A 22,761-nucleotide genomic window follows, 5' to 3' on the forward strand; every position below is an offset into this window, starting at 1 on the left:
GACAGCAAAGAGCTACAAAAGGGTCTCTCAAAACTGGGTGACTGGGCAACAAAATGACAGATGAAATTCAATGTTGATAAATGCACATTGGAAAACAATCCCAATTATACATATAAAATGATGGGGTCTAAATTAGGTGTTACCACTCAAGAAAGATCTTGGAGTCATTGTGGCTAGTTCTTGGAAAACATCCATTCAATGTGCAGAAGCAGTCAAAAAAGCAAACAGAATGTTGGGAATCATTAAGAAAGGAATAGATAATGAGGCAGAAAATATCTCATTGCCTCTATATAAATCCATGTTACACCCACATCTTGAATACTGAGGGCAGATGTGGTCACCCCATCTCAAAAAAGATATACTGGAATTGGAAAAGGTTTAGAAAAGGGCAACAAAAATGATTAGGGGTATGGAACGGCTTCCATATGAGGAGAGATTAATAAGACTGGGACTTTTCAGCTTGGAAAGCGACGACTAAGGGGGGATATGATTGAGGTCTATAAAATCATGACTGGTATGGAGAAAATATATAAGGAAGTATTATTTACTCCTCATAACAGAAGAATTAGAGGTCACCAAATGAAAATTAATAGGCAGCAGGTTCTTCACACAACACACAGTCACCTGTGGAACTCATTACCAGACGACGACATTGGCCAAGACTATAACAGGGTTCAAAAAAAGAACTAGATAAATTCAAGGAAGATCGGCCCATCCTGGCTAATAGCCATTGATGGACCTGAATAGTGTCCCTAGCTTCTGTTTGCCAGAAACTGGGAACGGGCCACAAGGAATGGATCACTTGACGATTACCTGTTCATTGGCTCTGGGGCACCTGGCATTGGCCACTGTCGGAAGACAGGATACTGAGCTAGATGGACCTTTGGTATGACCCAGTATGGCCATTCTTATGTTCTTATTCTACAGTTCTGTATGATGAAGTGGCTCTTTGATTGTTAAAGAGCAAGTGTTTCTGGTTTAAATGCAAGTCTGACTGAGTTTGGAGCTTTTCTTGTACGTGCAGCGTGTGTAATTTATTGCTTTAATGTTAAGTGACTCTGGATTTTCAGGCTTATCTTAAATGGTGAGAAATGTCACTTTAGCTTGGCATTTGATTAATGCTTAGTCAGCCTCCTATTTTACTCCTTATTGGAAAGTGCTGAGACACTAATATATGTTGTATTATCCCAGAATCTTTCTTAAAAAAAATAAAAACACACCACACAATGAGGAGTCTGGTGGCACCTTAAAGGCCAACAGATTTATTTGGGTATAAGCTTTCGTGGGTAAAAAACCCACTTTTCAGATGCATCTGAATCTTTCTGCATCACAACTGAGAATTTCATAACTGCTTGAAGAACAGTATATATACACTGACTAATTTTGCAGAGTTCTAAAAGGGACCAAAAAATGGCTTTAAGAACTCTAAGTAGTTGAGTAACTGGCTTAGTAAAAACCAAGCTATTGGGAATGTGGAACAGAGAGTGTCCTCAGATAAGGTTAATGAGGGACATTTTTGGATCTATCACACATGAAATACCCTAGTCCAGCAATAGTTTTAGATCATCAATAATAAATTTCCCAAATGTGTTAGACAGCCATTTCAAAATTCTACACTGGAAGAATTATTTCAAAAGTATTACCTTTAACACAGTGTCAAGAGGATTTCCAGAATCTGGTCTAATAATCAGTGGTGCCTTTGGACTTCTGGATACAATTAAATGCCTTAGGTCCTCACCCCATATTTTTTCACAAGCATTGTAGATGTCATAGCTGTCACTGACCACAGATACAGGCACTGAAGAAAACTGCGTCACTATGTGTTCAAAAGCATCTTTCTCATGGTCTTTTCCCCAAGCGGTTATGGTACTGGAAAATCAGTTGAAGATCTGCATTAGACTGAAGTTCATGAGCCAGCCAAATCACACATTTTGTATTTTTCTGTATGTAAAAGGTACTCTACAACTAAAGCCAACTGACCCAGTCCTTTAAATATCTTCAAGTAGTTTATATGAACTATAAAAGAAGCTGAATCAATGTATTGCTGCTAATAGTTTTACAAGAGAATCTCTCAAAAGTGTTCCACCTTAGCATCTTACTATCCTTCTCAAGCAGTGACCCAAACGTCACCCATCCCCTTCAATCTGAGGTCTATAGTACTTTGTAGAAGGCGCCTGTATGCATTTCCAAACCTGGAAACCAAGCCTAATTGGTGGCTGGTTAATCATTCTGTAGAGTAGGGTAGAATAAATAAAATCTCCCTCTACTTGGCTGCAAGCTGATTTCCCAAAACTGGGTATAGGATATGAGGGAGGAGAACCCTTTTGCTGGTGGTGGTGCTTGAGGTTCTATGTCCTGTCCCCTCTTTTGCAGATAGTGGTGAAGAAAGTGAAGGAAGAGCCCTTGTGGAGGCAGCAGAGTGGGGAGAAGGCATCTGTAAGACAATGGAACCAGGCTGAATGAAGAGCAGCACTCTGGTCTGGGGGCGGGGGAGGCAGGAAGGAGGAGGAGTAAGGACAGAGTCCTCTACTGCTAGGGTGTGGATGAGATAGTAAGTACTTAGCTAGCAGGGGGTGTGCACCTGGCTTCCTCTCAGGACCAGCTCCTTCAACCTCCAGGCTGACAAACTGGCTGTTCAGCAGCAGCTCAGCTCCATCTCCTCCTCCTGCAGGAGCACCTTAGCTGGGGGGGGTGGGTGTGGGTGTAATGCATGCCAGGGCGAAGGGATTTACCTATGAATGCTGGGTTGTTTTTTAAAAATGCTGATACTGGATGGGAATCTTATTTTTTACCTGTGCAGTTTTGTAAAACTCTGCAGTATCAAGGCTTTAAATACTTCTAACACTTAACCAGGTACAGAACTACTTACATCAATAGTCCTATTGACTACAATGAGGCTACTTGTGCCTGAAGTTAAGCAACGTGCTTATATGTTTGCAGCACTTGGCGCTAAAATTATATTAGTAAAAACTTCTCTTGGTAGCATAAAATCTGTCACTTAAAAACTAAAAGCATTTATCCACTCTGCTGGTTCTCTCCCCCCACAGGCACCCTCAGCAATGTTGGAAAAGAGATGCAAAAAGGAAGTTCCTTTTCCAAGAGGAGCTGTGGCAATAATGGGAACATGCACGGCCAGGTGCCAGCTACAAGCACAGCACTGACAGCACTCCAATCCTGGAGAACTTGGAACGATTTGAGAAGTGGCTTGCAAGAGCCTCTTCAAACTCATTAGTGGCTCGGACAGAATGGCCACAATATGCATTTACCAAACAGAATCTCAACTGGGACTACTTAAGTTGTTCACTTTAACATCACCATGCCAATGAACTGCACAGAACATTTATTACAACTATTAATATATTTTCTTAAATTGCACTTTAAATTTACAGTTGCTTCTGCCAAGCCTAAAATAAAAAAAAGTCAAAAGCACTGGGCAGCCTGTTGAACTTCCACCAACTTATACAACAGTTTTCTAGATTTCCAATTAGTCATTAAATCCCATACTTAGATTGCTCCAGAAACACTGACCTGGACAGATATTTACTGCTCAGAGATGACCAGTATACAAAGTAAATCCAGTTTTCAAATTGGAATCATGTACCCCAGTTTACCAGATTAGAATATTTATGATATTAAACACTGGACTTTTATCCACTAAGAATCATATGGAATGGTGCAAAGCTTTTATCCATTTAAGAGGGTAGACTGGATAGCACAAGGTAATAAGATGCAGAGACTTTCATCTCTGTATCGAAATCCAGTACAGGTCAGGAGTAGCTGAAAGTTACCAGCTAACGACTGTGATATGATGTTTGACACTCATTCATTTCAGTCTCATAGGAGTGTTCAAAATATAACAACCACTGTCACAATTCTCATCCTTCTTGGCAGGGTCAGCAGAGATCAAAGACTGATCACATAGTTAGGACTAATTCTTCAGCCAGGGTCCTGACATGATGGGAAGCTTATTATACCATAACTACCTCTGCTTGGGAGAGAGGTCTTGAGTTGGGAGTGCTAACACTGGCAACTTTCATGACTTCTCATGTATTTTCAAAGAGCTGTGCTAAAGAATTGGGCCCCAGTATCAAATTGTTGCCCATTGAGAATACAAATGTTCAAAGATGTTTTAATTATGACTTTACAACTTGGACTAAAAAAACCCCCCAAGTTACATTCTCATTTTGAACCTAAGTAAGTTTCTTAAAAAAACAGATCAGTACATTATACATGCATTAGCCGGCAAGACTCACTTCTGCCTTAACAGCTGGACTAGTATCTACTCATACAGTGGGCCACACAAAAAGACTGAAGAGGTTTTATCTGCTTCCTTATGTGGAGTGAAGCAAGCATTTCCACATGCAAAGAAAGGACATGGGAAAATAGTTGTGTTAACACTAGAAACAAAGAAATTCAGCAAAGGTTTCAAACAACTAGAGGGGGAAAAAAAAAAAATCTTACCTGTGTTCAGCAGCTGGAATAGAATATCCTGGAACAGGGTCTTTCGTTCCATAGTACTTTTTAATTAAAGCAATTCCTGCTACAGTGTCAGTTCCTTTAAAGTTTACCAAGTGAGCAGATGCTCCTATTCCTGCTGTCTGAGAAACAGAGACATCACTTTAAATTACAGTGCCAAATCATAGAATATCAGGGTTGGAAGGGACCTCAGGAGGTCATCTAGTCCAACCCCCGGTCAAAGCAGGACCAATCCCCAACTCTCCAATTAAATCATCCAATCATGAAGCCTAATTATCAAGTATTGTACAGGGTTAGTTCTGTTACACCAAAGCTCTTGTTTAATTCTAGTTTCTCCTTTATTTAGTTTAAACACAGTCTCATACTATCCAGAATATAATTTCCATGAAGAGAAAAGCTCTCCAGATCTTGATATTTAAGTAAACTGCAGTTTCTTTAATTTTGTACCTGAAGGTACTAAGAGAAGGAAAAAGAGTTCTCAGGAAAGTACTCCCAACACACACTGCTCCAATAATCCAGACTTTCATAACATTACAAGACACCAGAGAGTCAGAAATAGTCAAAAGGTATGTGTGCCAAAATGCTATAAACCCCTGGCTATATTACATTTGTTTAAATAGAATTAGACTTCTCAAGCTATTGGGCAATTAGTGTTACCTCTTGTGAAGAAACTCCTCTGTAGCCAAAGTCATGCAGTTTGTACTCCAGTCCTTCTAAGCTGCCAGATGTCTCTAACAAATACTTTGCCAAAATCTTCTTCTGCTCCCTGGAATTTGTGGCCACTGTGATTGGATACCATGACTGAACAAGAATAGTCTACAACAACAACAAAACTCATCGTTATCAGGTGCACATAAGTGAAATATGCTTGATCAAGACTCAAAAAACTCCCCATTTGGCAATGAGCCAAGCACAACTGGGCTACTGGCAATAAACCAAGGGAAATCTGTGTGGACTGCAAAGACTTAGCAAATTAGGTATGGCAAATGGTTTTAACTTGTGCACAAGTGACTTACTGGGAGAGTACCATCACTCCCCAATTCTACTTCTGTCTGTTAACTTACAGCTACACTCTTCCAAGAGGTGCTCCTCATTTTTAGAAGTGATGCAAGAAATATTGGCTATGTCCAAAATAGTTTTCTTAAGAGTCAGATTTAATTTAATAAGTCCTTTTTATTGTGAGGTGGGCCAAGCAACTACTCACTGCAGGAGTCAAACTTCCTGAACTGCAGACCAATGCACACAAAAGCCAATCCCCACAACGTGTACGAGCACTGTTGTGAATTTCCCGTATTTATTAAATGAGCCTATCACACACAGCACTTCTGCAGCAGGCTTCAAGAAAGAGACACATCTTTTGAAAGCAGAAGCCAGCTGGTTCCAGAGATCTCACCCTAAACCCAAGTAGAATGATTGTGAACCCATTATTTATTTTTAATTACGGCTTCATTTTTAAAAGACTGACCTCAACCCAATTAGTGAGCCAATAACACTCTGGATCCATGTTTTCTACTGTGAAGAGTACATTTCCTCTGGGAATGACTGAGCCTTCAGGAACAGCCTTTACTTCTATTGGAAGATGCCCGTCATACTTCTGTCAGAGAAATTAAGAGCAGCATTAGAGCGTAGGAACACCTCGGCCAGCCCTGCTTTCATTGACTTCAGTGGAGCAAAATCAAGCTTTTTATTTGCTAAAAAGGAAATTTACAGTGAAATAAACTGAATATTAAAAAAAACAAAACAAACCTCCCACTCAAATGCACCAAAACCTATACATTTAAAAAGGCACCAATTCCACAAAATGAATAAATAACCATGTTCCACTAAAGGATATTTAACAATGTTATTCTTTAAACACACTCATTTGAGGAGACCCTGCTGTTTAAAAAAAAGTTTGTTTGGTCCACAGAAGCGTTCATTTAACAGATCTTTGCCGTTCAATTTTCTGTGGTGTTTTACCTTGACGGTTACTCCAGCTGACATCCATATTTTAAATGGTCCCATTATGTTTTGGTGCAGACATTTGTTTTAAGAGAACTAATATCTTTAAATGGGAATCAGTGTACATCCTTTCTAAAGTTTCATCTACTCTATCCACTGACCATGGAATCCAGTCTCCCAAAGTTTTGTTTTCAATTCCAAAACAATTGTCAACATTAACTTTCATGCTTGAAATATTCAACAGTCTGTGGAATATGATGTAGCAGCCTGTTTGCAATGAATAAATTATGAGACAGCAACTGTAAAATAACTATTATAAGCTACTGAAATAGCACGACGAACTAAACTGATAAGTAGCAGCTTGCGCAAACCCAGATGAACATGCCTTAGGAGTCTTTTCATAAAGTGTACAAAAGTGTGTTAAAATGAACATATGTACCAAAATGGTGCTGCTTTAGAAAAATGGTGCAGTTTTGTAGCTAGTATCAAAACACATTCTCCAGTGATATCCCAATGTATGTCAAAATGCTGCTTCAACAGCTCCAGCTGTCAAAGATTAATCAGCATAACCTTTTTTAATCAAGCCTAGAAATCCAGGTATTTCCAAGAAATCACTAGAGTTTTAGAAGTATCATCTGAGTCCTTTCCTGTTTAAGAGCCTTATCACATTTATATACAGCAAGGAACCAGTTAACTAGACTGACCAAAGATGACCATGCCTATTACAACCTCTCAAGACAGAAACCTAGTAAAGACTGTCCAACAATAAGGCTTTAAATTATTTATGGGTAAGTAAATGGTGTTAAAAAGGGACAACCTAAAGAGGAAAAAGGAAACCAGGTCATAAAACAGTAAAATAAGTTCTGGTTCTCTTCAGGAGAAGTAATATGGGAAAAATCATAGGAATTTATTCAAAGGATCTATAAACAGAAGTAGATATACACCCACCCACCTCCCTTTAGCACTCTTGAGTAAATGGTAGAATGGAGAAAAACAGTTACGCTTTGTGAAAGTGGAGAATTTCCATTCTTATTGTCCATTTTGGTTGCTAAAGGACATCCAGATATGCCAAGATGTTCATACCCACATGCCATCAAATACCTCAGTCATTATCATTAATGGAATATGCAATGCTTTCGAAGAAATAGTTTAGTCTAAGATAAAAATTGGCAATGCAACAAGCTTTAGTGAGTGGAAAAAACGGAACAAATCTGCCCACACTTAAAGGGAAAATGCTCTCATTTCTTTGAAAAAAAATTACACACTAAGAAAATAACATTTTAAAGGATAGTTATTTTGAAGATTTTGTGTCTCAGAAAAATTCTTAACTTCTCTATATCTCATAACAAAACTTATTTTAAGTAGCACTACAAAATTTAGATACCTGATTTTCATATACCAATTAAAATGTATTTTCTCCATTTACTATTTACTCATGCAAAAAGTTGTAGTGCTTTCTGCATTAGAAGAAAAGCAACTATGATTAATTAGAGAAAGTGATTTTAATGTCATAACCAGGCACTAAATATTGTATTACATATTGAAATTGCCAACAAGCCCCCACTCATACTAGCAGGTGATGGCTAATCCCTATTACCCAGAAAGCCATATGTGGTATTTGTAAGGATGAAAACTACTTTGCTTTATGGGTTTACAATTATTTGATTATTCTGTGACAGCTGCTAGTCCTTGCAGACTACAGTAATGATCCTAAAGATGGAAGCACAAACCTTGCCTAGAATTTCCTTGAATTAAAATATACAAAACACACAGATTTTTACCTCAAGAATATAATTCCATCCCTTTTCATTGAAGACATCATCTTGAAAATGTTCCCTGTACACCTCTTTGGCTTCCTGGATTTTCTCTTTGGTTATCACTTTGCCTGCAATGAAAAACAGTTAAAAAATAAGTTCAGACAATGTGATAATTTTTTAATGCCAAGCATTATTAAACAGCTCTTTATGAATAAATGAAACATGAGGCTTTTATTATCAAAGTCTCCTCCCAGACATGAAAAAGTTACTTTGCGTCCAAAGAGCTTTTGGAGGGCAATCCTGTCATAGCTTTTAAGCATAGTATTCGCATCATTTTTGGCTTTAAAGTTGTATTGTAAGAGAGACAGGATGTCTAAGAAAATTGGTATGGGAACAGATGATCTTTCACTTATAGATCAGTAGTTCAAATTCAGCTCAGGTTGGTAATAATTTGAGGTCACTATCAACTGATGGCTGGTCAGCATCTACATGGAATGAGTTGATGCCCTCAACACTGTTCCCAGAGAAAGAGTCACAACACTCAGCAAAGCACCCAAAGTCTGAATTAGAGTGGATACTAAGCTACGTTCCTCCACACTGATGATCTCTTCAAAACAGGGTTGAGGCACCTTAGCAGGACACTCTGAGGAAGCTTGCAATGCTATTGCCTCTGTCATACTCTTTTTGTGGCTAAGCAGGGGACTTCAACCTACAGGACTACTAACCTGGCACATTCCATAAATGCTAAAATGAATCAAGTTTAATGTTGTCCTGTAATTCTTTAGAGCTCTATAGAAGATGTTATAGTAATGTCAACTAGCCTCTGACAACACACCCCAGAATGAGATTTTGAAGACTAAGTATACTGATTTGAATTATGCTATGATTATTTTGGGACAGTTTTCCTATTTCAAGGAGGTACAAAAAGAGGAAGTTCACAGTGAATGATATGGGATTGCCAAATGATCTTTTACTGGAGTGCCAACATTTGGCAAGAACGGAGATTGGCATTGGTGGAGTCTTGGTTAAGATTTGCACAGTCTGTGACCAATTATGTAGGAAAAGGATTTTTTGGCATAACAGAAACCAGAATGAGAGGAACAATCAAAAGAGATGGTATTTCCTTGAAGTGCAAAAAACAAATAATTGTACCTCCAAACATGGGCTTATAATGAAATGTTAAGTTTTAAGATGTTCATCTTTAAATGGTCTGGGGAAAAAATGCACACTTAGCTACCACAGTCAACAATTAAAATTCTGTATAGACCATTACTAGATTTAAAGGCAAATACACTTAGAATATAGAATATCAGGGTTGGAAGGGACCTCAGGAGGTCATCTAGTCCAACCCCCTGCTCAAAGCAGGACCAATCCCCAGACAGATTTTTGCCCCAGATCCCTAAATGGCCCCCTCAAGGATTGAACTCACAACCCTGGGTTTAGCAGGCCAATGCTCAAACCACTGAGCTATCCCACTTAAACACAAGTTATTAATACATGCATATAACTAATTAGAAAATACAAATTGTACATTTTTCAAGTTTTGAACATAAAACTTATTTTCCTCCAAATCTTAACTGACTCTCAAAGAGAATGGCGTTGCTACCTTTTTTAATGATTCCAGGTAACTTATCTTTGGCTCTGATCTTTTTCAAGTTTTGATGTTTCAGATGACCGTTCATCTAAAACACGGTAACATCTTTGCAGATAAAAATACTTGTTATTCTTTTTTGTAGTTTTTAGTTTGCTGAATATCTCATTGATACCTAACAAAAATAGAAGACACTGAATGTAGAAGACCATTTTACAAAAGATGACATCTCATTTTTGAGAGTCACAAGAATAAAATGAGACTTCAAATTTTAAAAACAACACAGAGCTAAAATAATTCAAAAACTGCTTCAACTATCAGAATTCAAGAAGTTTGGAGAAAAATATGGAGATTTATGTTTTATCTGAAATAATGAGACAAATACCTTTTAAGTACTTATTTAGAATGTACTGCAACCCGTAAAAAACTGTTTCCTCATATTTCACCTTCTTTAATCTGGAGTTCTCAGTCTTCTTTTCACGACATTCAAAGTAAGAATAAACTTTGCTTGTATTAGGTGGATATTGCAAATAATGTGTAACCTACATTAAAAAAAACCTCAGTAAGAGTTCAAAATGTATAATCACTACAGGACAGACAATAAAAGATCAGAAATAAACAAGACTTGTTAGAGTTTTCAGCAGAGTTCCCTCTTTACATGTGACTTTGGAATGACCTCCAGTCTTTCAGGCTGCTAGAAATGAGGAACATTCTCTCATTTCCCCACTACATTCATAATAGTAGCTGGGAGGATGGGTGGGGGATCTTTACCGGTTTACCTCTCCCTCGGATTTCTGATTGCTCAACCCCATTTCTCCTATTTTACTCCTTCCCCCATCTGTTTTTCAATCTCTCTGTTTAGTGAATAGCTTTAGTGCCCACCTCTGCTTCTACTCACACAGTAGGTTTCCCTGTATCAGCAGAGTGAAACTTACCTGTGTTTTGAATAGCAGCAATGAAAAGTGACAAGATTGGTCAGTTTTCGTTCTGCTGTGTCTTTGCAAACCTGGTAACAGCAGTGGAATGGAAGATGTTTGCCTGTTGAGAAGTTAGCACTGCTTCGGTTTATGCTCAATTCACATTTGCAGGTTATCAGAGTCATAAGGCTAGAAACAATTCTTTAAGCAGTTCAGATTCTGAAGAAGCTGACAGCACTCACCCAAAAAAGCTATCTATCCTGGGTGAACAGAGGAGTAGACTTTTCTAGCTCTGCTTATGTCCATGCCAGCTCTCAAACCTGTTATTGCTGCTAGTTGTGTTAAATAAGTGGGTTGATTTTCTTCTTCAAAAGAAGAGTTGTATTTTCCCACTGAAATTACTAAAGGGATTTTTCTCAAAACTTCCCATAAAAACTGATCTTCAGGCACAGACCTGGCATTAGGAGTTCCACTCCAATAGTGAATGTTTTGTGGGAGCTGAGCATGTGAACACAAATGGTTATAAATGTACCTAGCATTCTATCTTAGCTTGTACATTATACAGATCTATTACATTTCAAGTCTAACTATATCTTCCTTTCTCCTAGATGGGCCATTTTAGCCTTTAACTTGCAAAGATGGTATTCCTTTTAAAATGTTAAAATTACACATACAACCCACAACTGCATGTGAGATAGGAAGGGTATACGAGGGTGTAAATTGGAAAGTTTGGGCTGGTTTACAGATTCTACCATCTAAATGTCATAAGAAGTCAGCTAATTTTCACAATTTTTTTGTCTGTCAGAATATGTACTTATACACCATACACGAATATACACCTACACGCTTTACAGCAGAAAAAAATATATAAGAAAGGAGAGGTGTCATCACTGCTCAGGACAGAAAATTGGAGGAAAAGTGCAAGATGTGTTTGCATATCTCTATGAAGACTGACAGATTTCTAGGTTTGAACAAGATATTAGAAATAATTTTTCCCTGTACTACTTCCAAATTAAGAGGATTTTTAGTGATAGCTCCTAAGTATTTTTTGTTTTGTTATATCTTTAGAAAAGTGTTTCCCAGGTTATTTTTACAATAAGTATCTGACACTTTCAAGATTAAATATTTAATTTTTCCCTTACCTGTATTACTAAAACTGTAGATTAAAAGATTTTAAAAATCCAATTTTCCTTTTCATCACTTATGCTGTTCTATTTTTTGCATTTCACTCAGCTTGGACAGTGAACTAGACTGGCCAGTTTCACTTTCCGGTTTTCATATACCAGCACAATGCCGTTGTGTTTGGGTATCCAATGCTGCAAGGGAATGTTTAATAAATCATAAAGAGTGTAAAAAATGAAAGTTTTTATTCATCTTTGGCCTTGGAAAATTCAAACCCCAAGTTTTAAGCATGGACAGCATGGCAGAATATTTTTACGTGTCTGCATTTACTTCAAATAATGAAAGTACTGCAGAACCAATACAGCTAAAGGATCATAAGATGGCTCAAACATCAAACACAATTGTTCCAAATGCAGAATGTGTAACAGCTGTGATGTCAGAACCAAAAACAACTGGATTTTTAGATTTAACCAAAAGAAAATGATGTGTTTTAATTTGGGAAGTCAGAAAATTCTATATAGAATTTAAAGACATTTCCACTTTTATTGAGCAATTCTTCAAGCATAATCACATCTGTATGGAAGAAAAAGTGCTACAATTGGAAGAATTTGAAAAAATTAAGTTATATTGAACCCTTAATTCCACTTAATGTTTATATATAAATAAATGTGTTTGACCACTAAAATTATATTACTTGATCTTTAAGAAAAGAGGATGCATGGAGCCATTAACAGGTTTGGCGATTATAAGATATTGGATGTTTGATATTCTGTTTCAGACAGTTTCACACTGAAGTGTACTGGACTCATCATGTGATTAACTTTCTAGTGTGCGTAAATTTGCAGAATTAGATCCGTCATTAGGCATTTTTCTGGTTTTGTTGGTTTACGTCACCGTAAGGTGATGGATATTAAGTTTGTCTGCATACTGAAATTAAGTATTTGCACCTACCATTTTAGCTATAGTTATGCTGGGCTCTGATCCGGTATCTATTAGTACCTAGATTTTGTACAGCAACCTGAAGGATCCCAAGCTGCTTCTATGTCTACACTACACTTTCATCTGTAAAACTTCTGTTGCTCCAGGAGTGCGTGGGGGGGGGGGGGGGGAAATACCACACCCCGGTCGACAAAAGTTTTACCGATGAAAAGCCCCGGTGTGGACAGCACTGTCAGGAGGAGACGCTCTCTTCTGATGCCAAAGAGTGGCTACAACGCCTGCCTTACAGCGACAAGGCTTTAGCAGCACAGCTATGCCACTGTAAGCTTAGTGAGAGCACTGTCATAATGAATCGGCAACACTACTTCCTGCTCCATCTACAGAAAGCGTTCTTTAGAGGTTTCCCCAAAGAAATACTGAATGGGCACAACATTGCTTAGTTTGAAATATGCAATGTGATCACAGTACAAGGTGCGAGAAGTGTAAACTACAGTTTGCAGGCTGAAGTCAGACAGGATTACCCTACTAATAACCAGATTAGTTCTTTATGTATGGGGATTGAAAAAGAAAAAAAAAAAGGATAACTTTTTTCCCCCCTTAATTAAGAATCCTTCATTGACAGTTTAAATCTAGAAACTATTAAAGTCTCAAAAAATTAATCAAGTTTAATGGATTTTCCCCTCTCAAGTTTCTTTGGGAAAAATGTTCCCTTACTTGAAGATGTATACCAAGCTGCTTCCCAAAGAAAACCTTTTCATTTAGTTTTAAAGCCTTGAAGAGAGTTATATTCACAGAGAAATGCTGTGTAATGTAATAGTTAATTACATTGCCTCAAATATTTTAAGAAGTCATTGACAGATTTCAAGTTCAATTAAATTTCTAAGGCTAAAATTCTTATCTTGATCACTGGGTACTGAGAAATAATTTAAATGGATTGAACAAGGTATATATGTCTGTCATTTTTAGACACATAATATTTAAGCAATCTTTGCATTGTATTTGTAGCATGACATACACAATGTATGCTCCCTCCCACATATTAAAACTCATGTTGTTAGTTGTTCTCACTTGCTTTGTCTTATTTGAAGATTGAAAGATCTTCAGGGTACAGAACGTGTCCTTCTGAGGTGCCTAGCACACTTCAGTGTACAGAAAAATAGAACTGCATAGCCTTGAAGTGCTATACTTTCCAACTGTTTAGTATAGTCAAACTATATTAACACGTTAGAAGGGAAGGCTGGTCTTGTGGTTAAGATGTGGAACTGAATCTCAGGAGATCTGGTTCAGTTTTAAGCTCTGCCTGAGTGAAATTGGGCAAATCTCCAAATCATTCTATTCCTCATCTGTAAAATGAAGATACTAACACTTCCTTTATCCCACCCTTTCAGTCTCATCTATTCCACTGTAAGCTTCTTGGGGGTAGGGAATGTATCCTACTAAGTGTCTGTACAATATTCAGCATAATAGAGCCTCAATCTCATTAGGGCCTGTAAACTACCATGATACAAGTAAATACAAATCATCATTGTGACAGTCAGCAAGAATGATATAGGGGCTGTGTTTAGTAGAAAACACAGCTTTGAAAAGGACAAAACATTAGTGAATAAAAACACTGCAGAAAGGATACAGACAACAAAGAAAGTGATAAATCAGTATCATAAAGGCATTTATGACTATAAAAGTGTCAAAAGAATGTTACAATTGCTTTTTTCCATTTCCAGGTAGAAAGAGAAAATGCAAGACACTGGGGGAAAAAAAACTAACAATCAGAAGAACAACTGAGTGAGATGTGAAGAACATCTCTCACCTGAGTTTCCATGTGTCCAACAGACCAGTTTAGGGAAAAGTTACTGTTGACTGTTCTGTCACCCACGAATAACTTGATACATTTTGCAAATGGTAGAGACTTTGCAGGTGACTGATTAGGGATGAAGATGTGTTGATACAAAGGGACAGAGCACTCAAATTTAAAATGACCTATGACAGACTTTTGATAAAAAAAAGTAACTATGCTGTTCAATAGAAAAACGCAAGGTAATGAGGCATGGACCTTCAAAAGAAAATATCTCGATCTCACACTGTTAAATCAGACTGGTGGTGTGTGACATGGTGTACCAGCCCACATTAGATGAGAAGGGTTAACCCCATATTGTAGGCAGAGGAAGCAACACCCCCTCACCACTGCTGGGCATGCTCCAACTGGAGTCTCAGTATAAAAGGGAGCAGCCCAGCTCAGTCTGCCCTGACCACCAGAGGAGGAGGATGCACATTGCAGGCTCCTTCCTGGTAGTTGCTGGAGCCCCAGATGCCAGACACACTGAGACCCAGAAGCATGACCAGCTGCCCAGAGAAGCCCAAAAGGAGACGGAGCCATTATGAGCTTCGCCAGCCAATGATCCCAGAGACCCAGGAGACCTGTGGATGGCAGCATTGGAAAATAGGGTAGGAAGTAGCCCAGGGGAACTAGATATTGGTCCAGTGGTGAAACCGGGACAAAGGCAGCATGTTTTGGATGGATCCCCGCTGACCAAGTGAGGAATCCATTCGCTGCTATCAGGGCCCTGGGTGGAGCAGGGAGGGCCCAGGTCCCTCTACCCCGGCCACCACTCACCCCTGGGAGGTGGCCCATTTCCCCCTTGACCACTAGGCCCCGCAGAGGAGAGCTGCCATATTGGCTCTGGCCAATAGGCCCCACATAGGAAGGCTGCCATATTGACTCCAGCCACTAGTCCACACAGCCCTGAGGCTTAGGGTGGTCATTAGGACTCAGCTGCAGGGCTATAACACCCTTCCCTGCCTATCCTAAGGGTACGTCTTCACTACCCGCTGTATCGGCGGGTAGCAATTGATTTATCCGGGATCGATATATCGTGTCTTGTTAAGACGCGATATATCGATCCCTGAACACGCTCACCGTCGACTCCGGAACTCCAGAGCGAATGGTGGTAGCGCAGTCGACGGGGGAGCCGCGGCCGTCGATCCCACGCTGTCTGGACCCCAGGTAATTAGATCCAAGATACTTTGACTTCAGCTACGCTATTCGCGTAGCTGAAGTTGCGTATCTTGGATCAACCCCATCCTCCCCGCCCAGTGTAGACCAGGAGTAAGGGTATACCAGCCCCAGGACACAGTGATAGTTTAGACTTTGTCTACATGCAACTTGAGCAAAGATTCTGATGCAACACCCAATTTAACTAAACTAGATCATTAAATTGAAGCTCAAACTGTGTGCAAACCAGCCCTGAGAAGCAGCTAAATACAACAAAAAACTAATGCCATCTACCTGCTAAGGCCACAGTAGCCTAATCTAGAGGAACCCAACAGACTAAGCCTGTTAATGAAACTGCTTTCAAAACTATATAGCCCATCCACTTTAACCATTCCAGAGTTGTTTTAACACATCCTTGAGAGACACCCAGGCAGAACCAGATTCAGGATCATTCCTGGTGCCTAGCAAGGTTCAAATATGTTAACAGAAGGTGGGTCAGATAAAAATAGTTGTCTCTCTGTACACCAAAGATAGATATATCTAGCCAGCAGCAATTTGTTTACAATGGGACTCCCACAAGTTCAACTAAACCTGCATCAGACCCTGTTGTAGTTAACTGAAAATTTCTCCAGCACCAAACATGAGTTTGACGCCTGGCATAAGCTAGCATGATAGGCACCTTATTGTAACGGATGCTAGAATATACTGTTTTACTGATGTGACCAGTTTCAACAGCAGTTGGGTCAGGGAGAAGGAGAATAATAGACAGCCAAGTTTGGCAAGATTTTCAGCTGTAGACAACAGTTAGCCAAATCATTTTTAAACATTGTTTCCAGGGTGGATAAAAATCAATGATTTTTTTTTTTTAATAAATCAGATTTTTTTTTTAAATTTAAATTGGATTTTTTTAATAAAATGCTTTCTGAGGAAAAAACGATCGAAAGATAGTTTAAACTAAGATACATTATAGCTCAAAGATCTCATCATGGAATAGGGATTATAAATTCTATAGCAGTGGTTCTCAAACTTTTGTACTGGTGACCCCTTTCACATAGCAAGCCTCTGAGTGCAGCCCCCCCCCCCAAATTAAAAACACGTTTTTATTTATATTTATTTATTACAGTTATAAATGTGGGAGGCAAAGCAGGGTTTGGGGTGCAGGCTGACAGTTCATGACCCCCCATGTATAACCTCGTGACCTCCTAAGGGGTCCCAACCCCCAGTTTGAGAACCCCTGTTCTATAGTATTTGACCATATATTCATGTAATGTTTAAGAAAACTTTTGTAAATGAGTTTCAATAGTTCATGGATTAGGGACCCAATCCTATGGGGTTCCACAGGCTTCTGTATAGATTTAGGTTAATCTTTCTAACTCCGAATGGGACTTAGTTCAGTCTAGGAGATACCATCAGAGACGCTTAGTTTTGCAGTTCTCAAACTGTGGATGTCTCTCTCCAGAGGTAATATGCTTGTTAACAGCAAAAATGTTTTTAAATAAATAAATACATACATACATAGAGGTGAGAAATAGACCTCAACTCTATTGTCCCTCTGCAAATTTGTGTAAACAGTCAATCCCTCTCTCGCTCTCTCTCAAAGTGCAAAGTTTCAAAAAGGTCCAATAAATAGAAGATTGTTGGGGGAAGAATAGATCTGGACAAGGAGAAGAAGTCTGGAGATAAATGTCAGACATATGCTTGTTTTGTTAAATTATTATGTTTGCTGTTGAAGAAAAATATCCAGAATACTTAACGCTGTTGTTTTAATTAAAAAAAAACAATTTAAATGTCTGTCTGGTGATGTTCTCCTCCTAATACAGCATGACAAGAAAATCCTCCAAATATTAATGATTAACCTGTTGAATTGGAGATAGTTCACCTCCCAATGACTTCATAAATATCTGCTTCAATTCTTTGGTAAATGAAATAATCAAACAATCATTCATTTTCTGATATAGCTGTAAAACTAATCTGAAATTTTTTCTAAATAAATCACTGTTTAAAACTGTATAGTGTGTACCTTCTAAAAATGAAACCTACATCTATCTCAGAGTTGTGAAGAATATGTATTAAGGTTATACCAACCAACAAGAATGCACTTTTATGTAGAAAACCATGATTAAATCGAGTCTTCCTGACTAGTGATTTAAATGAATTCCACCCTGATTGTTTCAAACAATCACTTACTCCGGGAGCATAGAGGTAAGTTTGGCCTGGCCTAACAGCTTTGTAAAAAGTTTTAGAACAGGTTGTTGTTGTTTTTTTAATCTTAATTAGAACATTGTAAATTGGTTTGCTAAACAATTAGGCCCTAGTCTACAGTAGCCAGGGAGACCATAAAAATATAGGACTGGAAGGGACAAAGGGTCATCTAGTCCAGCCCCCTGCACTGAGGCAGGACCAACTTGTGATGTTATTGACAAACTGACTGTGTAGATCATTGCTGCAACCACTGTTATATATCTGCAGCAAATATTGTACAAAGGTTGTCGTGTGAGGTGTCTATGGAAAGGTTATGATTTGCTGCTGATTATGCTATCTGTGTGTGTGCGCATGTCATTTTTGTAGTTGAAGTTATGAATATTGGCTATGTACTTGTATCTCAATGTATTTTGATTCTAAGAAGCCTCAGTGAAGCATTTGGTCAGCTTCTTGAGAAAGGAATTTGTAAATTAAGTGCCCAATCAAGAAACACTTAACTGACAATGGACCTTGGAAGACTCCAATCCACATGAGAAGTCTTTCTGGGAACATTCAAGAAAGCATGTGAGCAATGGCTGCCTCCTGTAAAGAACTGAGTCGTGCATGGACATGTGACTTGCCTATGTGACTTCAGACTCCATCTTGCTGCTGGGATTTTCCCACAGTAAGAACAAAGAGGTATCCTCCCACGGGCAGAGAGTATAAAAAGGCCCTGAAAACTCCTATCTTGTCTTCAGTCCTGCTTCTTACTTCTGGAGGGACTTTGCTACAAACCGACGCTCTGAACAAAGGACTGAATGACCCATCCCAGCTGTGGATGTACTCCAGAGACTTGATTTGAACCTGCAGTTTATTCTATCATTGCTACAAGCCTGAACCAAGAACTTTGCCATTACTGTATGTAATTGATTCCATTTAACCAATTCTAGCTCTCATCTATTTCTTTTTCCTTTTATGAATAAACCTTTAGATTCTAAAAGATTGGCAACAGCGTGATTTGTGGGTAAGATCTGACTTGTATATTGACCTGGGTCTGGGTCCTTTGGTATCAGGAGAACCTTTTTCTTTTACTGGGGTATTGGTTTTCATAACCATTCATCCCCATAACAAGTGGCACCGTTGGTGGTACTGGGAAACTGGAGTGTCTAAGGGAATTGCTTGTGTGACTTATGGTTAGCCAGTGGGGATAAAACTAAAGTCTTCTCTGTTTGGCTGGTTTGGTTTGCCTTGGTATGCAAAGGAACCCAAGCCTTGGGCTGTAACTGCCCTGCTTTAAGCAATTTGTCCTGAATTGGCACTCTCAGTTGGGTCCCACCAAGGGCAGCATCGTTACACAAGTATACCTAAATGAATCATTATAGCTGTTTGTCTAACCTCTTCTTAAAAACCTTGAATGGCAGGGATTGCACAAACCTCCACTGGAAGCCTATTCCAGTGCTTAAGTATCCTTATGGTTTAGGTAAAACTTTTGAATGTCTAACCAAAATCTCCCATGCTGCAGATTAAGGTAATTATTTCTTGTCCTGCCTTTGGGTGGACATGGAGACCAACTGATCACCATTCTCTTTATAACACTTTTTATTTCTTTATAACACTATCTATTTCTCAAGACTAAAGATAACTAGTTTTTTAAGCCTTTCCTCATAAGTCACATTTTCTAAACCTTTAATCATTTTTGTTGCTCTCTTCTGGACATCCTTCTTAAAGTGGCACCCAGAAATGGATAATACTCCAGCTGAAGCCTCACCAGTGCCAAGAAGAGGACAATTAGTCTGCGTCTTACACAACGTTCCTGTTAATGTACCCCAAAATATTAAAGCTATTTTCACAATTGCATCTATTTGCCTCATTCAATTTGTGATTCACTATAACCTCCACATCCTTTCCAGCAGTATTCACCTAGCCAGTCCTTCCTCATTTTGTACTTGCACATTTGATTTTTCCATCCTAAGTGTAGCACTTTGCACTTGTCTTTACTGAATTGTGTCTTGGTGATTTCAGACTAATTCTCCAATTTGTCAAGCTCCTTGTAATCCTGCTCTTCAAAGTGCTAGCAATATCTCCCAGCTTGGTGTAGCCACATATTTTATATGCATATTCTCCATTCCATTAACCATGTCATTAATGGAAATTTTGAATAGTACCAGACCCCACTAGATACATCCTCCCAGTTTGACAGTAAGCCATTGATAACTACTATGAGTACAGTGTTTCAATCAGTTCATTTCCATAGTTGGTTTATGACAACGTCATGTGGAACTGTGTCAAAAGCCTCTCTAAAAATCAAGGTACCACATCCACAGCTTCTCCCCCACTCTCAAAGACAGAAATTAGGTTGTCTGGGCATGATTTATTGACTATTCCCTATTATCCTCTAGGTGCTTACAAATTCATAGTTTAATAAATTTGTTCTAGTATCTTTGCAGGTATTGAAGTTAGACTGAAAGGGGTCTAGGATATTTCAGAGTGCAATCCAGACCAGTGAAAGGCTGTGTCACCCCAGCCCTGCAACCTTGTGTCTGTTTACATATACTAGTAGTGGGACAGCATTACCATGAGACTTTTTAATATGCATCTTCATTCACCTCTCCTGGTACCTCAGAAGATCCTTCCCAAGAATTTTGGGTTTTTTCCACAGGGCTTAAGATGAACACCAAATCTCCTATTTCAAAAGAGCATTTACATGTAATCATGTAAATTGTCTGGCCTGTCACTGAGGTTAGTTTGAACAATACCCATCATGTCTTAACTCTTTTCTGAACCTCTGTACATATTCTATTACTGTTCTTCTTTTGCCTCAGTGTCCAATTCCCAGGAGTCTGAGATCTAAGGGTCCTCTCACATTCCTTCCATGTAGATGATCAAATGGGGAAGAACCTAGTTGATTCTTGGGGTACCTCTCTGTAAGAGAATAGCAAATAATGCAACAATTTGTCCCAGTCTTGAACTCTCTTCTTTGCATACATTCCCAGCACAGATTGAAGAGTTCCATTGAATCTCTTCACTAGACCATTTGCCTCTGGATGATATGGGGCAGCCGTTAGTTGTTTCATCCCACATAACTTCCATAGCTCACTGAATAGCTGAGACATGAAATACGACTCATGGTCAGATAAAATCCCTTTAAGGAAACCCACTCTGCTAAAAATAGTGAACCGGACTTTAGTCACAGAATCAGCTTCTGTTAGTCAGAGCAACTGCTTCAGGATATCTAATGGCAAAATCCACTACCAAAAGGATACATTTCTTTCCCCTTTGGATAGGCACAGGACCCACAACGTCCACTGCTACCCTATAAAATGCCTTTTCTTTCACAGGCCAGGAGCATATGGGAACTTTTTGTTGTCTGAAAGGTCTTTCCCTTTTTCTGTCATAATTCACAAGACCCGCAATAATTCTTCATCATTCTGTATCCCTGGCCAGTAGAAATTTTTTTTAACCTCTCAGATTCTCTTGCCCCCAATTGATTGGAAAAAGGAAAATCACATGCTAGAAACATTAATTCCCCATAGTCCTGGCCAGGCATAATTACCTGCTTGTACTGTTTGAGGGCTTTTTTCTTCTCCCATAGGAGCTTCCCTGTAGCGTCTCCCTTCTTTGAAAAATCTTTCCCATTTCCCCTTTCAGGGGCTCTGTCTGAGACATCCTCTTATGCTCTCTGTGGGGTCTCCCCTTTGTTCATCTTCAAAATGCTGGCAACTGACAACTGGGACAGCTTCTTCTGTAACAGAGGTCAATTTCTCTCTCTCCTCTCCCCTCCCCCCGCAAGCCTCTAGGGCATACTACTTTTCTCTGCCATGCAGGAGCCGGCCTCAGCCCCTCACACATCTGGTAATATGCTGATTTCTCCGCCCCCCCACTGTGGACCAGGAAGCACCTTCATCTCTCTTTTCAGCAGTTTCTGGGACTTTACCATTTTCCTCTGGAATCTCAGCACAATATTCCCTTTTACTATGGGTTAAAACATTAAAAGACTTGGTCATATGCAAAATATCATTCCTACAAGCATTTCCGCAGACATACTATTCAGCACGCCCACAGTAAAGTCACCCTTTAAACCTTCCCATTCCAAATGAACCTTAGCCAAAGGCACGGGAATTTTATGTTCCCCCAGTGCCAGAAGCTCTACCTCCTGGCCAGGTAACACGTCAATCTTTTGAACCAGATTTTCCCTGACCAGAGATCTGCGCACCAGAGTATCTCCATCCTATGCATTTTTTACCATTCACTACCATTAATTGGCAACTTCAATAAATTCCATATCTACCTCCATAGGGTCAAACCTCACAAAACTACAGAGAGGACCTACAGATACCTCTTGAGGGCCTGTGCTCTCCCAGCCACCCTCCTCCCTTGTTAGCTGGAGGATCTGTTTCCTCCCAGTGCTGTAGACCCTGCGGCCTCAGATAAGTCCTGGTAAACTGCCTGCCCACCGTTGGCTTTGTCATAATCCAAGAGGTTTCTTAATTCCTGTCTTTTTCCCCACCATGGACTAGGCAGCGATTAGCACACAATTCTTCTGTTTTTTGGTGTATCTGGCATATGCTTCTTTACTTATCTGGCCCCTGCTTCTGTTCTCCATCTCTCACCCAAAATAAGCAACAGAAAACTGTCACCTTTCTTTAACTGTTCCCAAGCCATCATACTTGAGACTCACCTAAAACTAACACCAGTGCTTACACCACTATGACGTTTCAGCGTGCAACTCAGACCAGTGAGGGAGTATTGTAAAACATCCTGCAACTTTGGGAGTCTTACAACACATTGCTACTGTAGCTCCCACCTGGGACATTCATAAGCAGCCTGCCAGTATGCAGATCACACCCT

At 39.3% G+C, this 22,761-nt stretch overlaps 1 protein-coding gene across 3 annotated transcripts in view; it reads right to left on the minus strand.

Annotated features, from left to right (window-relative positions):
• The window catches only part of NAMPT (nicotinamide phosphoribosyltransferase), a 60,010-nt gene that overhangs the window by 25,617 nt on the left and 11,632 nt on the right, over positions 1-22,761 (minus strand). For all 3 annotated transcript variants that reach the window (XM_034766564.1, XM_034766549.1, XM_034766557.1), the window contains exons 2-7: positions 10,151-10,307; positions 8,199-8,302; positions 5,942-6,070; positions 5,134-5,292; positions 4,462-4,598; positions 1,644-1,869 (exon numbers count right to left, since the gene is read on the minus strand). In XM_034766564.1, coding sequence (XP_034622455.1) covers positions 1,644-1,869; positions 4,462-4,598; positions 5,134-5,292; positions 5,942-6,070; positions 8,199-8,302; positions 10,151-10,307 — 912 coding nt within the window. The remainder of the gene's footprint in view (positions 1-1,643; positions 1,870-4,461; positions 4,599-5,133; positions 5,293-5,941; positions 6,071-8,198; positions 8,303-10,150; positions 10,308-22,761) is intronic.

This window comes from Trachemys scripta, chromosome 1 (genome assembly GCF_013100865.1).
Source record: "Trachemys scripta elegans isolate TJP31775 chromosome 1, CAS_Tse_1.0, whole genome shotgun sequence".
NCBI lineage: Eukaryota > Metazoa > Chordata > Testudines > Emydidae > Trachemys > Trachemys scripta.